The sequence below is a fragment of the Ammospiza nelsoni genome, chromosome 5 (assembly GCF_027579445.1).
Source record: "Ammospiza nelsoni isolate bAmmNel1 chromosome 5, bAmmNel1.pri, whole genome shotgun sequence".
In the NCBI taxonomy this organism is placed as follows: domain Eukaryota; kingdom Metazoa; phylum Chordata; class Aves; order Passeriformes; family Passerellidae; genus Ammospiza; species Ammospiza nelsoni.
Window position 1 is genome coordinate 49,494,392 of NC_080637.1, and position 17,789 is coordinate 49,512,180.

At 42.5% G+C, this 17,789-nt stretch overlaps 1 protein-coding gene across 2 annotated transcripts; it reads right to left on the reverse strand.

Moving 5' to 3' along the window:
• Positions 1–810: 810 nt before the first annotated feature.
• ADSL (adenylosuccinate lyase) lies at positions 811–17,770 on the reverse strand. Of its 2 annotated transcripts, none has more exons than XM_059473142.1 (13): positions 17,565–17,770; positions 13,062–13,265; positions 11,936–11,980; positions 11,062–11,141; positions 9,150–9,321; positions 8,810–8,856; positions 8,331–8,421; positions 7,441–7,510; positions 6,239–6,386; positions 4,304–4,394; positions 3,342–3,431; positions 1,281–1,457; positions 811–959 (listed from the first exon to the last, which is right to left on the reverse strand). In XM_059473142.1, the coding sequence occupies exons 1-13, from the start codon at positions 17,718–17,720 to the stop codon at positions 873–875; spliced, it is 1,458 nt and encodes a 485-aa protein (XP_059329125.1). In that variant the 5' UTR covers positions 17,721–17,770; the 3' UTR covers positions 811–872. The 2 variants fall into 2 exon arrangements, with proteins under 2 accessions (XP_059329125.1, XP_059329126.1); XM_059473143.1 differs by lacking the exon at positions 17,565–17,770 and adding an exon at positions 14,236–14,416.
• Between the last annotated feature and the right edge of the window lie 19 nt (positions 17,771–17,789).

A 17,789-nucleotide genomic window follows, 5' to 3' on the forward strand; every position in this document is an offset into this window, starting at 1 on the left:
GATTAAGTCAAAGAGAAAAGAATTTGATCCACTACTAAAGGCCAGTAAAGCACAGATATTACAAAACAGATCATTGATGTCAGAAATAAGACTGAAGCTCTTACATTTCTCTGACATTCAATGAATTCCAGTATCTTTTTTCTTTCCCTGTGAGACAAAACTTGTAGTACAGAACAACTTTCACATGCCAGAGTCCACTTGGCACTCATTATCAAGCACCTATAGCCAAGGAACACAATCACAGCCACAACACAATGACTGGCTTCTTACAAACACCTGTAAATATGATTTTCAGAAGCTACAGAGCCACACTTACAGTACTAAACTAGGAAAGGAGCACTGAAGGAGCACCAGTTTGATGAGCCATGAAGTTCCATGGCCTCCCTCTTTCATTATTTCTAATGTTTTGGCCTCTTTGCTCCCCAAGTCACAGTACTCTGAAAGCCAGGACAAACTTCTCAAGTTTTGAGACACCTGTGGAGAAAGTGTCAGGGCATGGAAAGAAAGGTGAGAATGGGAGTGGGCTCAGTTCCCCTTACCTCTGCTCTTCAACAAGTCAGTCCCACATGAATGTCAGGCAGCACCAGGCACTGCTCTTAAACAGCTGGCAGTGCTCTGTGAGGGGCCAAGGAAGGTGCTGTGATAAAGTTACCTTGTCACAGCTGAGCGTTTCTCAGTAACTCAGCACACTACAGAGGGAGGCTTGACCTCCATCAAACAAAGAATGAAAAGCCCATCTGGAATCAACGTGGCTGTAAGCTCTGGGGGCTACATGTACTGTAGAGAACCAAAATAACATGACACAGTAAATAGACCTGGGTCAATAAGGCTTTTATTGTCTTCCTGTACCCACACACATTTGCAGACTATACCTAAAGTGCCAGTTCCACTTTCCCACCCATCTTGCTTTGGTATGGAATCAGCGCCGGTCTGACCTCCTCCTTCAGGAACTTGGCCACCTGTTCAAGATGAGAAAAATAAAATGAGGAAAAGGACTTGCCTCCTCCTCCCCATTTGGACCTGCTTGTCTCACTGGGATCTCTGTTTCACAAAGACACCCAACAGTCTGGTATGTCCAGGGTCAAAAGTGTGAAGCCACAGGGAAGAAAGACAAGAAAGCCAAGGAAATCAAAGGAGAAAAATGTGTCTGCCTTAGCAGTATGGTTAGAGTTATGTAATATGTACACTCTGTAGCAAACAGTGTGCATATGATATACAAAAGGAGTCAGGATTAGACTACACATTGCATTACAACCCACAGCCTCTTTCCACTACTTCACCTGTTGAGGAGCACGTCCAGTGAAGGAGGAGGGATCCAACAGGCTTTCAAGTTGTCTATGGATAGGGCTGAAGTAGGGATCAGCACGGACACGGGCAATGAAATCATTATCACCCCCTTCCTGTTTCACAACAGTTGCTGCTTGCTGAGAGAGAACACGAATTTTCTCATGGCAATCCTGTAGGTACAGGGAGAGGAAGATGGAAAAAAAGTCATTTCATTGCTATTGACAGCACCTGTTCATCTCACCAACTCGGGTGGGAGGAAAAAATATCGCAGTGTATTGCCCTGGACAGTGCAAAAAGAAGATGCAGTTTTGACTGCAGTGCTTCACATGCCACTGCATTAAAACAAGATTTTCTTCATCCTTTCACATCTGCCCTTTGAGGCTAAAACAGTCCCAATGTCACATAGATTCCCTGCTGAGCTATAATATAAACTAATGACACTGGAATAATTTATACTTCTTCAAATTTCCCAAATACTCTTAGGAGTCATTCTAGGGTTTGGTTTTGTTTTTTTTCCAATGTAAATAATGTAAAACCTCTACAGATTTTGAAAAGGGAAAAGAAAAGAATCTGTCCAACTTAATAAGCAGTAAGACTTTGCAAATCATGGCCTACATAAGGATAGACTGAGGAAAAAAAACCCCATTCCTTTGGAATCAACTGGTAAGAACAAGGGAACCCAACTGTAGTCAGGTACCACCTGCAAAATCAGATATTGCCATGCTGGTCGTAAAATACAGCCATGTGACTGCATTTACAGCTATGCAGGAATCTTCTCCTTAAATGTATTATCCTTGATCTACAATTAGGACAAAAATAATCCTGCTTTCTCTATCCAAATGTCATTTTGCTTCACCACTGACCTGCCTCAGGTGAACACATCTATCTTTTAGATATTTAGGGGAGGGATCTGTTTAGTAGTGGGGAAAGGAAGTGAGTTTCAGTGCTATGAGGTGGGAAGCCTAGAAAATGTGCTGGTCCAAAGTTCCCAGCACACAAAACCAGAACATATGGATGTGAATATGAACACCTTCTACAAAGGTACTAAGCCCTATGAGTATGTAATTAAACCAGAAAGAAGGCAGGTCAACAAGAGACACAAATGAATCAGAGAATGTGATTCATATGATGTGACCCTTAATGCATTTAATAATAATGCACAGTCAGGAAGCTTACTCACTGCCCCACTGACATCAGAAACACGGGGGGAAAAAAAGGAAAAAATGACATTTCCTGACTAATGTAATGGGTGATTTGCCTCAACTGTTTCAGAAAACTGAAACCACATATATTCTGCTCAAAGCTTCTATCAAACCCTTCCATTATTCTTGCAAGTTTCACTTCTATCCTTGATGTGGAAAGAATCATAGAAGGAAAAATTATTATCTAAAAGGTAAATGAAAATAAGGTGTTTCATTAGGATAGAAATTTGATTATCAATTTTGACCTGAACTGTGAAATTAAATGATAAGAAAATATAATCTAATTCTGTCTGGGTTTATTTACTAAGGAAAATATTTAATTACAGTTTGCTTGAACACAGGAAGCTGAATGAAGGACTATAAACAAAGTGGTTAATATACTGTACTGAGTTAGGGAAGAATGACACATGAATGAGTGATTCAGAATGGTCTTACTTGCTTTTTTTTGTTAACAGTACTGATTCATCCTCTTTTAATTTACAAGGTAGCCAACTGCCAACATGTTCCATTTAAAGAAGCCTGGCCTGTGTTCCAAGTTCCTTCAAACACTTAAAAAAGGAAAACGCCTACTAGTATCAAACATAAAAATAGGTCTCCCTCCTCTCCAGCACAGCCAGCCAGATTAGCCCAAACACACAGTGTTCCTAACAGAAAACAGGGATCTATCTCCACAAGTGCTCTCCCCGCAGAGAGCAGAGTCTGCCTTTGCAGCACCAGTGCAATACCAACAACTCTGTGGGAGCAGGTGAAGAGCAGAGAAAGGTGAGACAGGACAAGAGCCCAGATACATTTGTTTCTCAGGAGACAAACACCAGGCTGCAAACAAAGGTAATTTGGACACTTCATTTGTACCTGACGATTGCCCCCAGCCTTCACCATTGCCATGATTATATTCTCTGTGGCCATGAATGGCAGCTCCTGCCGGATCCTTCTCTCAATCACCTTAAACACACACACACACAAAAAAAAAAAAACCAAACAGGAAAAAAGAAACAGCATTATAGAAAGTCTATAGACGACTGAAAACTTTGCAGTGAAGATTTTTTCCTCTCCCCTTGAATCTCTGGGACTGGGCAATGGTGACAAAATCACAGAAAAGTTTGAGTTGGAAGGGACCTTTAAAGGCCATCTAGTTCAACCACCTGCAATGAGCGGCGACATCTTCAATTAGATCAGGCTGCTCAGAGCCCTATCCAACCTCATGCTGAATGTTTCCAGTGATGGGGCATCCACCACCTCTCTGGGCAACACTATTCTAGTGTCTCACCACCTTCTTTGTAATAAAATTTCTTTCCTATATCATCTGATTTGTCCCTCTGTCAGTTTAAAATCATTGCCCCTTGTCCTATTGTAACAAGCCCTGATAAAAAATTTGTCCCCGTGATGCAAAGACACATTGTCTTTTTGAACTTAGCTCTGGAAATCCAGATATTGAAGTTGATAATACTTAGAAGCCATATCTTGTATGAGACCTTAGTTTGGAAAAGATGTCCAATAGTTTTTTTTAACCTGTACTAAGTTCCAGGACTGGATGAGATCTGTCTAGACAGTATCTTTCACTGCTAAGCTCTACAGATCTATTCTGTAATTCAGGGAAAAATATCCTTTGTAACAAGTTTTGTATTTACTCTGTTACTGGCCTCACAAGAGGCCCCTAATGTATGTCCTACAACAGTGAGAATATGGCAAGAATAGAGCAAAATTCAGAAACCACTTGAACTAACATAAACATGTAATTCTTGGAGTGGGAGCATTTTTGCACACTTTGGCATAGTTCTGGCATTACCAAGGAGGTCCATTATCTCCTGCTTTACCTTTGGATACACCACAAGTCCCTCGGAGATGTTCTGCAGCGTGCTCAGAATGATGTCAGCTGTGAGGAAAGCCTCAGCCAGACACACACGCCTACGAGACACACACACCCAGAACCCTGGTCAGCAACAAGGCCACATTCCAGCCACCTCAGATCCTTCAGCTTCTGTAAATAATGCTCTAAACAGCATCACTGTGGCCTAACACTGGAGCTATTCTCTCTTTTTTTTTTTTTTTTTTTCTTTTTAGACAGTAGAGAGGAAGAGGGAAAAGGTGAAGGCAGACATAGAAAGCTCCAAGATAATTCAGTGCTTACACAGATAGGAAACAGGGCAGAAATCTACAGGATCTTTCCCTATGTGCTCTTTGCTGAAGTGTCTACTACTGATCCTACCCTCCTGCTGCATGCTCATGCTGTGCCTGGCTGTGCTCAGTGGGGAATTTCCAAGGGAATCCATGCATTTGGTGAGGGCTTCCTCCAAGAAACCAGCTCCTGGTCACAAAGGAGGCTCCTGACAAAAAGCAAAGGAGGGAAACAAGAGGAGTAGTGGGGCCTGAGCTGTATCAGGCAAAATGCTCTGCATCACAATGCAGCAAACATAGCATCTTCTGTGACAGCAGGGTCTGGCCCATCCTAAACTGTCATCTTTTAAAATTTCCTAGTTCTTGAACCTTGTGCTACATCTATAGCACTAAGATACATCTAAGCCCTCCAGTTCTATCACAGTGCCTTACAACAACTTTGCTGGATTGTAGATTGATTGAACTTTCTCTGGCTTGTTCTCCTTCAAGACACTGTAGCTTTAACAAGAGTATAGATTTTTCTGTTTGGTTAATGAAGTGGACAGATTAGTCTTTCTATTAGATGAGATGAAAATAAAATTTTAAACATTCCAGCTCATCTCTCAATGTTTGGTGCCTATTGGGAAATAAACACACCATATCAACCAGTATGCAATTTCTTAAATTTACGTTGTTTTCTGCTGCCTATTCAGATCTTTTTTTAATGAGACTAGGAGCTGTGGAGTAAGGTCCCCCTGGGAAAAAAATCATCTATTTTTTCACAAAATGTTATGCAGGTATTATGTTTGTGGAGACATTTTAAAAATAACATTCTTGTCAGCAATCTTAATGCTAATCTAGCATTAATTAAGCCAAAACTGCTGCTGTTCATTGTCTCACAGGTGCCATACCTTAGAAGTCTAGAGAGTTCTAAGATTCTAAGAGATCAATTCTGCAACAGAATATGACTTTGAAACTAAAATATTTCAAAGGTAGGCATGAGCTTTATGCAGATTTAGTGCCAAATAAAAGATGGAAGAATTGAATTTAATTGCTGTAATTTACTTGATAATAATTGTAGATAACTTCTGCTCAGCTCAAAATAGTTGTAATGAAGAATTATAAAACAAAGCAAAATTTGCTGAGCAATATCCTAAAGACCTGCACATATTTTCATGAAACTTTTTAAAGAGTAGAGTAATTGTGCTCTTTCTCCAGGATCTGACTACTCCTTGTAAAGAATATTTTTCAAAATTAAAATATGTTTTTTTTAGATTATTTGGAGGGTTAAGGTATTTCACTATTCTCCAAAAAGTGAAAAAAAAAAAAAAAAAGCAGGGTCAAAAAACTGCATCCAAAATAAGGAGGAGAATTTGAGAAATGTGAGTACTGTAATACTGTGCTTTTGAAACAGGAAGACTATGAAAGCAATTTACTATCCTGGCTTCTGTATCCCTCCCTTTCACTGCTGGTTTACTTTACAGAAGATCTTGACATTAAAAATAACCTAACAGTTTTTATCTGATGGTACAAAGGAAACCAGATTGTAGTCTCTATTGAGACTGCTTTTTGTCCAGGTGGTACCTTGTGGGTTTAGTTTCAAGGCAGTATTTTCTGCAGAGGCCAGAGGAGCTCTCTGCAGCATGTGAACAGACCTGTTGGCACTGTCATCCAGCGTTCTCTCAAACCACTGCACGGCGGCCGTTTGCAGGGGATCCATCACCAGCGTCATCAGGTGCCGCGCCAGGCTGCAGCAGCGCTCCGAGCGCATCGGGTTCCTCTTGTAGGGCATTGCACTCGAGCCTGGAAAGCAGGAACAGGGATGCAAACAGGGCAACAGGAGGAGTGCTGCATTAGAGGAGAAGAGATACAGATCCTCCCCCAGGAAAGGAAAATGTGGCAGGAATCATAGTGTCACTATAGGACACGAAACAACACGAGCGCACGCACCGCCGCTCTCAAGGTGAAGAAAGGGGGAAGTTTATTTTCTGACTGTAACATTTATAGTTTTCTAAAAGTGACAGTGGACTGGAAGGTGAAAGTGCCACCTCTCCAATGACACTGGACAAACTAACAGTCTATCAAATTTCTCTTCTTTCATAAAAGAATGCAAAACAATAAGTTATTTACAGAAAGTGTGTGAGAAAATTTGTTACAAGAATGTAAACATCAGAAAGCTTAAAATCTTCAAAAATCAGGGCAATATCACAGTTTTGACTAAAGCCTCAAAATACAACAATTTTCTATAATAACAAAATTGACACCACCATTTCCTCCTTCAGATCAGAAACATCTAAATGTGGGCAAAGAAAAAGTGAGATGACATTTTTGCAGTTATACAAAACAGAAGTACTACTACATAAAAGGGACAAATAGTTTACTTTTTAATGTAGCATTTAGCACCATCTCTCTAGGCTACCCATGGCAATCTTAGCAGTGTTGGAGCTCCATCTGCTCAGTAATAATGTCCTTCAAATTCAGATGCTTACAGTGCTGCTTGTTGCTCTAGTGAATGGGTATTAAAATCATCCTCAAATCCAGGTCTGCCTCTCTAGGCAATGGAACACACATGGCTACTCCTGCTCTCCCCACAAACACAGGGAGTGCACAAATACAAATCTGATTTTAATTACTTAATATCCAGAAACCTTAGGTAAGGTGTAATAGGTAAGGTGTTTTTTCTTTTTCCTTCCCCCTCCCCTCCTTTCTTTTAAAAGGATTGAAAATACTAACAATGTCAACTCCAGTTAATTTAAAGCAAATTCTGTCAGTGACATTTCTAAGTTTGTTTAAAAGGCCACACCAACATAAATGAAAAGACACACACACCAGTCAAGAAAACTCTCTCATCCCTTACCAATCTGGTCTTTCTCAAAAGGCTCCTCTATCTCCTTCAGGTTGGCCAAAAGACGAATATCAGTGCAAATCTGGAAAGCAAGCATGAGAAATTAACAAAACAGAACCAAACTGACACCCACCAATGTATCTTAGTGTTTGTGCTCTTGGAGAATCTTTGCATCTATGGGCAAGAAGTAAACTGGGGGCAGTGGAAAATTTGACAAAAAAATTGATACTGCAATCATACTTCCTGGCCTAAACATATTTGTCAAGACAACACAGAAAACAGCATGTCCACTGGATTAGATGGGAACAGGACTCCAGCAAGGGCAAATGTTTGCAGGGAATGGAAGACAGATTAGAAGAGAACACTGAAAATGCATAACAAACTTGCACAGTGATTTGCAAACACAGATAATGTGTGCTTACTGAACTGGGAAAAAACCAAAACAGAAGAAAATACCACAGATCACTTTAGCCCAAGAGGAGGACGAAGGAGGGAACAGAGATAAATCAATGAAAAGAATCCACAAGGACAGAGAGAACACCATTATCAGAAAGGCAATTAACTAGGAGGAAATGGTGAAATTTAAGAACTCATACATCACTAGGAAAGACATTTACTCTAATTGGATCAATTTAGCATAGATTAGACTAATATCTGGTGTGGGAGTTGTTAAACCATTTTAGAATCTGCTCAGTTAACTTGCTTTATTTGTCACTGGTTTTAAGATCTTTGAGATTTGAGTATCAGGCATGTACCCAGCAGTGAATTTTCATGACCACAAAGAAGATAGCTGAACAAGGAACACCAATATTTTTGAGTAGAGCATCCTGCACCAAAGTACCTTCTCTTCAAGATCTGAAACATTTCTCCATCTTCCCAATGTATAGAACCAGGGTGCTCACCTTGTGTATAGAAGCCCCCAGACTGGCCAGCACAGCCAGGACTCCAATATCCACCTTGCGACTGTAGGTCTGCCCGGTGACCATGTAAGCCCTAGAAATAAGCACAGGAATTGAGTGTTCCAGGCAGACACAAGAGTACTACTGCAAGACTTTGAGCAAGCAGTGACGTGGCTCTTGAAGTGGAGGGCTGTCATTTTGCTTGGATGAGAACAACTTTGGATTCAGGCTGTCAATTTCTTGGGGCAGCATGCAGGTGGGAGAGAGGTAAACAGAGGAAAAGAGACAGCTGTGCTTTGACAGGGAGACAAGAAGTGGCTGATTTAAGAGGTGACGTTTCATGCAGGAAAATGCAACTGGGAATGGAAGATGGCAAGGGGGAATAAGTGAACAGCAGCACAGATGTTGGCTTGGCAGCCAGGGAAATCTGGGCCAACAGTACCAGCAGCAGTCACACACTGCTAAGAATGTGTGTTACATACCGCTTGAATCCTGCCTTCTCTGTCACTAATCTGTCCAGTTCTTCAACCTTGGGGTGAAGTGAAAAAAAAACAGAGCTCAAAACACAACGCAGCAAGGTCAGCAAGAGCAAAAATGGTCTTTGCTTTTCTCAGTTTATGGTCAAAAAATTTTCTACTTTCTGTGAAATATCCCGTTCCAAATGCTGCTTACTTTCACAGAGGCTAGTCAACGAGCCCCAGAAGGATCAGGGTGACTTTGTAAATTTAATGTGAGAATCTCAATGTTCCCTCAAAGAAAGCAGCATTCCAGAGCGGACAATTGCCAAGACCGTATGCCTGCACCGTGGGCTGTCTGACGTACTTTGCTGTGGTCTCCCTCAAAGAGCTGCAAGAAGCTGGCCTGAGTGCCAGTGGTGCCCTTCACCCCCCGGAAGCGCAGGTCATCCCGAGCCCGCTCCAGGCTCTGCAGGTCCATGCACAAGTCTTGAATCCACAAGCAGCAGCGTTTCCCCACAGTGGTGAGCTGGGCAGGTCTGAAAACAATCAAGAACACAACACGACTCATTGAGAATTTGCCCAAGCACCACACTTCACTGCTGAGTTTGCCATTAAGAGTTCCCTACAGATCCAGCTCTATTAACTCATTTGAGCAGAAATTAACAGGATTTGGCTTAGGCAGAAGGATGTACTGAAGATGTAATCATTCCTTTCAGGAATTAGATGGAATTACAGTACCAGAAAACAGCAATCCGGTGTCCAAGTGCCAGCCTGGCGCCCCCTGCCGGCCTGCAGGGGCTGTGCAGACTGGGGGTGCATCAGTCCCCCACCCAATTCTGCTCACCCAGGGCATGGGTGGCACCCTGGCTGACTTACGGCACTGGTGTGAACTTCTCAGCACACTGCATTCACTTTGTGATTTTTAATGATTCCTCTCAGGAAGCTTTCCTTCTTATTTATAAAAATGTGTTCCTCAGCCTCTGGGCAAACACACTTCAACAATGCTGTCAGCCAACACTTCTTGTAAGACTTCTACCTTGGAATAAGTAAGTGCAAGCTTCAGCTACACTTTAGTCCCCCTGAAAATGCTTTGAGGCAAAAACAGCGGTGTTTCTGGAAATCACTTTCCGGAAAGTGAAATATTTCAAATAATCCACATGAACTCCAAAGAAAACCTCTATGCTACTTCAAAAAAACATACACACATGAACAATGTGCTCCTGATTAAGCTCAGACATAAAAAGGAAGCTTGTAAGATCTGGAAGCAGGGACAGGCAATTCCAGCGGGAATACAAAGAAACTATTCAACACTGCAGAGACAGGGCAAGGAAAGCCAAAACACACCTGGATGAATGTAGTATGGGATGTGAAAGGCAACAAGACAGGCCTCTGCAAGTACATAAGGAGGAAAAGGGAAGGCTAGGGAAAATATGGACGTGATTGTGAATGGAGTAAAGGCCCTGCTGACAAACAGCACAGAAAAGGCTGAGACATCAATTCTGATTTTACCTTGTACACACTTCCTGAACGCTCCTCTGTCCTCTTTCCAAAAGCCCAAATAAGACTAACACAGATAGTCCTCCAAAGAGCTGTAGATGAAGAGAGCTGTAGGACTAGAGCTGATGGAACCGAGACTGCATGTACAGCAAGATAATAAATCAAAGACCTGACCTGATGCTTTCACTCTCCTTTGGGAGAAATGTTCAAGTGCCAGACATTGAGTCTGACATGACCTGTGCTTAATTTCCCTGCCTTTGCTGCTCCATATCACTGGGTAGGAGACCCAGGCTCAGCTCATGGTATAGTTTAATGCTTCTGAAAAAAGTCTTCATGAAGCAGGAGATTAAACTACCCCAAAAACAGAAGCACCCACATCTCATTATCCTTTGACTCAGCATCTGTAGTAACAAGTAGATGTTACTTGTTTAACAAAACTTTCTAGGCTGCAGCAGAAAATAACTTAAAGAAAAACCAAGAAAATTTGACTGGAAGACAGGCTTAGTGCAATTCCCAGTCACGCATTTTTGAAACAGCCCAGAACATGCACATCTGTGTTTTCCTGGAAGTCATCCTCTATTTGTAGCTGTGTTGAAGCAATTGCTGACAGCTAGTCAGAGCAGTCCAATTTCCTGAACAAGCCTGGAGTAAGGAACATACACCTTTTCTGAGCCACCAACTGGTCAGAGATGGGAAAAAGGATGGCAAAAGAGCAGCAGCAGGTCAGTTTAATCAAAGCACAGACAACAAAAAGAAAGCAAAGGCTGATGGCTACTTACTGGTAGTGAGTGAAGCCCAAAGCAGGCATGTCAGCATACTTCTCAGCAAAGTCGGCCAGCCGGCTGATCACCCTTGCAAGCTGGTGGAAGCAGGAAGGATAGAAAAGAGGTGGAATAAGAGAGGAAAAAACCCCAAACAACACAGAAGTTCACATACTTAAGCACAACATTGTGAGAAAAAGGGGAGGGAAACCACTGTGCAGGGAGGGACCTTGAGGGGCAACTGTGCAGCCCCCTCTAACCGTAGAATATGGCATGTTTCCGTTTTTCAGGGCATGCATGCTATTTCTGCTTGCTACAGAACTCAAGAGCTCACACAAGTCATTGGACTTGAGCTCAAACTAGTCTAATCTTCATACCCAACCCAATCCTGCAGTTTGCTCATCCTTGGGTATTTTCTTTATTCCTGGAATTAGTCAGAAATAAAGCTGCTTGGGCTATAATTGACACACATACAGTCCAGGGCAAATTGGATGCCAACTCATTCAGGTCAGATAGACACCACTGCACTACACTCCTGCTATATTTGACCTCAGAAAATTGTTTTATATAGTTTCTTGAATGCTGACAGACTCCTAGGAATATAGCTAAGGATAAGACTAAGATAATCCTGAAAGCAATACAGTTCTATTGCTATGTAGTACCTGGGGCACAGATAAACAAGGAGCTGCTTATAATTCCCACTGTGAGCCAAAAAGCTCTGGGAAAAGACTTGAGAAAGGAAAGAAAGGGAACTTCACTTTTTTGACAACAACCCAGACAGACAACTCCTCCTATCTCCCACAAAGGTTTAGGAAAATCCAAGTTAAACACAGGCTATGCACAGGACATGAGTGCTCCCCATTTCTGAGACACTGCAGAACCACCTTCTCACCTTGGGCAGCAGGAGGTTAAACCCATCACGGAGGACAATCAAATCCTGCAAGAAGCAAAAAAAGGAACTTTGGGCCATGCTTAAAGGACCAGACATAACCGTTTCTCCCAGAGATGACACAGATGATTCAAAAGTCTCCTGTTAAATGATTTGCCTTCCTTCTTGGAATAGAGGTTGCACTGAACTTGCTTATGACAAAAATGCTGGATCCACCATTGCTCCTTTTATACCATCCATGGAAAGTCATAAGTGGTGGATGACCTGATTCCACCAAGTACCTATGAATGACTATTTTGAGGTCTTGGGACTGCCCCTGGAATGACAGACTAAATCATGTGGTCCCAAGTGGAAAATACAGGCACTGTAGGCTAAAGACAGCAGAAAAGTAAGTGGGCTGATGAGGCACCAGTCGTCTTTACTCCTTCTTTTGAACATGAGGTACAGCTGGGCACAGGTGTCACAAGGAAGGTGGTATTACCCAAAAGTTAAACAGGTTTGCAAAGGAGCAAAGAATAAATAATCACAGAACAGCTTCTCATGCAACAAAAGCATCTGTGAAGTTGCAGTGACTTGAACAGTGGAACAGCAACATATAGTGAGATATAAGGCTTCAGTTTGCTCTCTGTTGTAGATGAGGTTCTTCACAAGTATTTTACAGTTCTGTAGAAGAGTAGTATTTCCTTTTTCACTTAACACACTCATCCATTCTCTTCTCTACTGAAAAGCTTGTTTTCCCCTGAATTATGCAGGGGTTCCAAGTAGCAATTGAAAGCTCATGGACCTTGTTCTGTAAGTCAGTGAACTCTTGTCACAGGGGAGTAACTGATAAATCACACAGTTCACATGTTTCTTCATGTGTTTGCAACTCCCCTCTTATCTCCTTGAATATTTAACATGTAAGCAGAGGTTAGGGAACAGTTTTCAGATAGATTTTACTTCACATCAGAAGAAAGAAGGCAAGTGGAGCTTGCTTTCCTAGGGTAAAAGAACTGAATTAACTTCAACAGTAAAATGAACAAAAATGACTGAAAAATCCACATAACATTTTATACAGAGCTATAAAATAAACAACTGTAGCTTTGTTTAACCCAGCTCTGCAGGCAGGGAGCTGGAAATGCACTATTACCGTGTTATCCCCTACGTAGCAGGAGGTTGCTCCAAGGTGGATGATGGCTGCAGCTTTCGGACAGCAGTGGGCAAAGGTGTGCACATGGGCCATCACATCGTGACGCAGCTTCTTCTCCTCCTCCGCTGCCATCTTGAAGTCAATGTTGTCCAGGTTTGCTTCCATCTCCTGGATCTGCTCATCCGTGATTGAAAGCCCAAGTGACTGCAAGGGGAAAAGAACTTTCATTGCATTTTCTCTTTGCCAACAAATGGAGTCAGAAGCTGTTTAAATAATTGACTCCCGTCTGACATCTCCCAGAAGTGTGACAATTTGGTATAAACGAGCTGTAACAGCAAATGCTTTCATTCTAGGGCTCTCCAGCCTTTCCCAATAGGACAGGACAGTGTTCATTCTCAGATGTTCCTCTTGGGCTTCGTGCCTTCCTCAATCATGTAAAGTTCCTGAGAAAACTACAAAAATTAAAGGACGTGGGGAAAAGTGATATAAAAATAGTATAGTTTGAACTTCTTTTAATGAAATTTATCTTTTGTTAAAGAAAAATCCAGCTAACATGTGACTAATAGCTTGTGTCACGAAAAACTCTCTGGACCACAACTAAACCTACACAACTATAAACTGGGGGCTTAAAACATATGGGAAGGTGTATATGTTTTCTATGTTTGTACCTTTTCAAAAGTCCTGTAGTACTTCATCTCAGACTGAATATGAAACCTTGAGAAATCAGTTACTTGATGTTACTTGATCTAGAAGAAGGAGATGAATGCTCCTAGTTCATATTCAAAACTAATTGCTAGAGCTTTTTAGCAAGCTGACTTAAAAACAAAGATATCCAACCACACATTATACACTGGTGCAATCCACTAAGATGAGAAAAATGTCTTTTTGTGATACTGAGAAATTAAAAGTCTCACAGTGAACTTGGTATTACTGCCTTTTCCAAATTAAAATACTATTGTCCTGTGCATGAGTGATGAGAAATCATCAACCAGGAGGCTTCCAGGATTCAAAGAATTTAAAAAACTGGTTCTGTTCAGAATCAAACTGACTGAAAAAATGGTTTGCAGATATGGAACCTGGAACTGAATAAGACAGCAAGTGAAGCAGATGGGTTCTCAAGGACCTCATCAGATAATTAGTACCCAAACTTACACTGCCACAAGCATATACATACCTGTGAGTGTCCAGCTCAATGGGGAAAGGCACCTGGCCCCAGACTGCTGCCTTTGAGGCGCACTGGTACAGACTGCAACTGCCTAAAAGCACAGGCAGCTCAGCAGGCAATGATTCTTGTGCCAAGATTAAAATCTCATGCCTTGCTCAGACATCCTGATCCTTTGGGAAAAGCTGACCACAGTACACAGTCACACAGAGAGGAAAGAAATAACCTCCCAAAAGGGACAACTGGACAGAGAACACGTGCAAGCTAGGGTAGTGCCAAGACAAATGATGTTCTCATCTGTCCACAAACATGTGAGTCTCTTCTCTATGAGTTTTTGCTGATACTGACAGTACCTCGGGAAGAAAACAAACATCCTTCAAACCTGTGCACCTAAGAAAACCAAGTAGGAAAACTACATAAGGAAGAGCACAAGGTTTTTCCCAAAGCACCACAGCTCAGTGAAGTCAGTGAAGAACTTTCTGGACTGTGCTTTTAAGGCATCATTCTTCTGAGACTGCCCCAGTATTTTGATGTGCCACTCTAACAGCTCTGACTGCCCATCACTTTTCCTAAAGGATGGGGCAGAACAGGCAGATGACATGGCACAGCTCCTGCACACAGAATGAGAACACTGGGTTGTCCACCATATAAAGAACATGTGACAGAAAAACAATGAAACTTAAACTGGACAGAAAAACCACATGGAGGGTTACTAAAGAAAGAGAGAAAACATTTATATTTCATATGTGCAAAACATATTCTATGATTCTATATTCTTTGATGCTGCAGGACATCAAAGCTACTTCTACGAAAAGGGAGAGCTCCAAGAAATTTGTACTTGACTTTCCAGTACAATTAAGTCAAGAGTTCAAGATAAAAAGTGTTAACAGAAGAATCATAACACAAAGGAATTTATGCAAAAATTAAACTGGTGTTTTGGGATGGGTATAAATTCAGACACCTCAGTTCTTAACCCAAACTTTAAATACTGTCAGTTGGGAAAAAGAAGTTTTTCTTGCTAATCCCACACTTTGCTAACCCTGCTGTTTCAAACTCCTGCCTGCTGAAAGGAGCAAAACACTGTATAGACCTTCTGCCAAATTCAGTTCCTACTGAAAGAATTCCTTCATTCTTATCTCACATACTCCAAGTGGAGCACTTGAAAATTTCACTTATTAAGTAGAGTGAATATTGAAGCCATCTGCCTGGCCCTACACTTTACCTCAAATTTTATCACTAAGCTGCACGTCTTCTGTCTTACTACTCCCTGCAACTTTAAGAAAACCCATGGTTAGACCTTCCTAGATCTGATTTATCAGAAGGCAAAAGAAAGTATTGCCCAGAGTTCATCTGTTACTGTTTGGTTTTTATTGTATCTGAAAAGATAAGCTATGTATCTTCAAAAAGAAGCAACACATTAATATCTTGGAAATGAGGACACGTGCTGCAGTAAATTGCCACAGTTCATTAATTACCTGGTATTTGAGTGAGTATTCCTTTTCATAGAAATACTATGCATCTTCTACAAGGAGCCAAAAGAAACTGTTTGTATGTGTAACTTACTGACCACTGACGGAGGTAACAGGTGCTGGAAGTAGCTGACTCTCCCTTCTTTTTAGTCCAGAGCTGACATTAGATTACAAGCTGTTCTGGAATGAGGAGCCAGATAAAAATAGTAGTCTCCTCTTCCCACTATGAAAAGAGAGCTCAAGAAGTTGTAAGACCTATCTCTATTTTCTGGGAACAGAAGTCTGGGGTGGCAATGGGAGGCAGAGCAAGGGCCAATAAATGGGGTAGCCCGGAATTCAGGGCTTGGGAATGGAAACCTAAAAGCCCCAGACTGGCTCCTCCAAGCTTTCTTCTATTGGGCAACTCACATATTTTGTTCTTGAACAGAAGTAAAAGTGATGATTACCTGATGGAATCGATACAACAATGTTTAAATTGTCATGCTTTGAACATGCAAAGCTCCTCAAGCATGCATTCATAGCACAGACACTTTCTATGCCAGATGAGATTTGCAGCTTTCTCACTAAAGCATCTGAACTTTGACAAAATCAAGCATGCAGTACTTTGGGAGGTGACTCCTATTTAGCACAGCTGTATAATTACATCTTCAGCTTCTGAAACATCACATTTGGTCCAGCATATTATTGACAATGCTGTGTAGTGACACTATCCTTGCATGGAGAAGGAACATGGTAATGACATTGTGCACTGTAATGACATTCTCCAGCATGGTGCTTCTCTGCCTTTGCGCTCAGGAGCAGCCAGACCTAGAGACTGAACTGCTTCTAACAATCCCAGGGCTTTGAAAACAGAAATTGGACTCTCCACAGAACAAACAGGCTCCTATTGAGTCTGAAAGCTAAAGCCATTCTGTCAGAAAGTGGGGTGGTTTTGTGCCTTTTTTTTCTTTTTTGTTTTGGTAACACATTACAGCTTCTTCACCATCAAAAACCTGGTAAGAGTCACAAGGAATCAAGTCAGTGCAACTTAAAAACTGTGTGTCAATTAAGATGTAATAATAGCTGTACATGTATCCCTAATTAGGACCAGAGTCAAAGTCAAAAAGTTTAGCTTCAAGTGCACGTTAAAAAAGTCAACTTCATATCCTCTACTAACAAAACAGCTTGCAATCATATGGACATACTCTCAGTCGCTGCTTCCTAATAGTTGAATTATTAATACACAGTACCCAATCTTTTGAGGCACTTTTTTTTTTATTTGCAGCACTCAGCCTACCAGAAACATCACAACTAGTTGCGGAGTAAATGTACTGCTCACTTTGGCGAAAAGCAAACTTATCTCGGAAAAAAAGGGCTATCTGACAACAACTGGCCACAGATGCAGGGGGTGGTCCGGCTGGCACAGCCAGCCAGCCATCGGATTGAATGGACAGTGCACCTCACCCGTCACACCTCCTGCAAAGCAAACAGCTGAGCGCTGGGGAAGGACACCGCTGTTTGCTCAAAGGCAACCCCTCACCAGAAGTTGCTTAGCAGAGCTTTTACAAAACCAATTTTACAGTGCAGGTAAAAGTGCAAGGGGGAGGGTAGGAGGCGAGAAGAAATGATTTGCTGAGGGGCGACAGGAGGGATTGCGTACAGAGGGCTGGATAACCCTGAACTCGCAGAGCCCCCCTGCTCCCCGGAACGCGCCAAAGGGGCGCCTGCAAAGTTGCTCGGGTCGGTTTCCCGAGGATAGCTCCGGGAAGGTACGGCCGATTCCCGGGCCCTCATCCGCCAGAGCCCTAAAGGGAATGGGGACGCGAGGACGCCCCGGCACCGCGGTCCCCCCGCCCCGGGCCGCTCTGCCCTCAGCGCCCGTCCCGCCGTTACCTTCTCAGCCTGGGCGAGGTAGAGCCAGAGGCGGCGCCAGGTGCTGAACTTCTTCCTCTCGCTGAAGTTGTAGGCCATCTCGGCGCTGGCGTAGCGCGACACCAGCGGGGAGCGGTACCGCGCCATCACGTCCTGCGCCTCTCCGGGGGCCGCCATGGCAGCAGCAGCGGCAACAGGGCAGAGCAGAGCAGCGGCAGCCGCGCGGCCCGCGGGATAAGGGCGGGC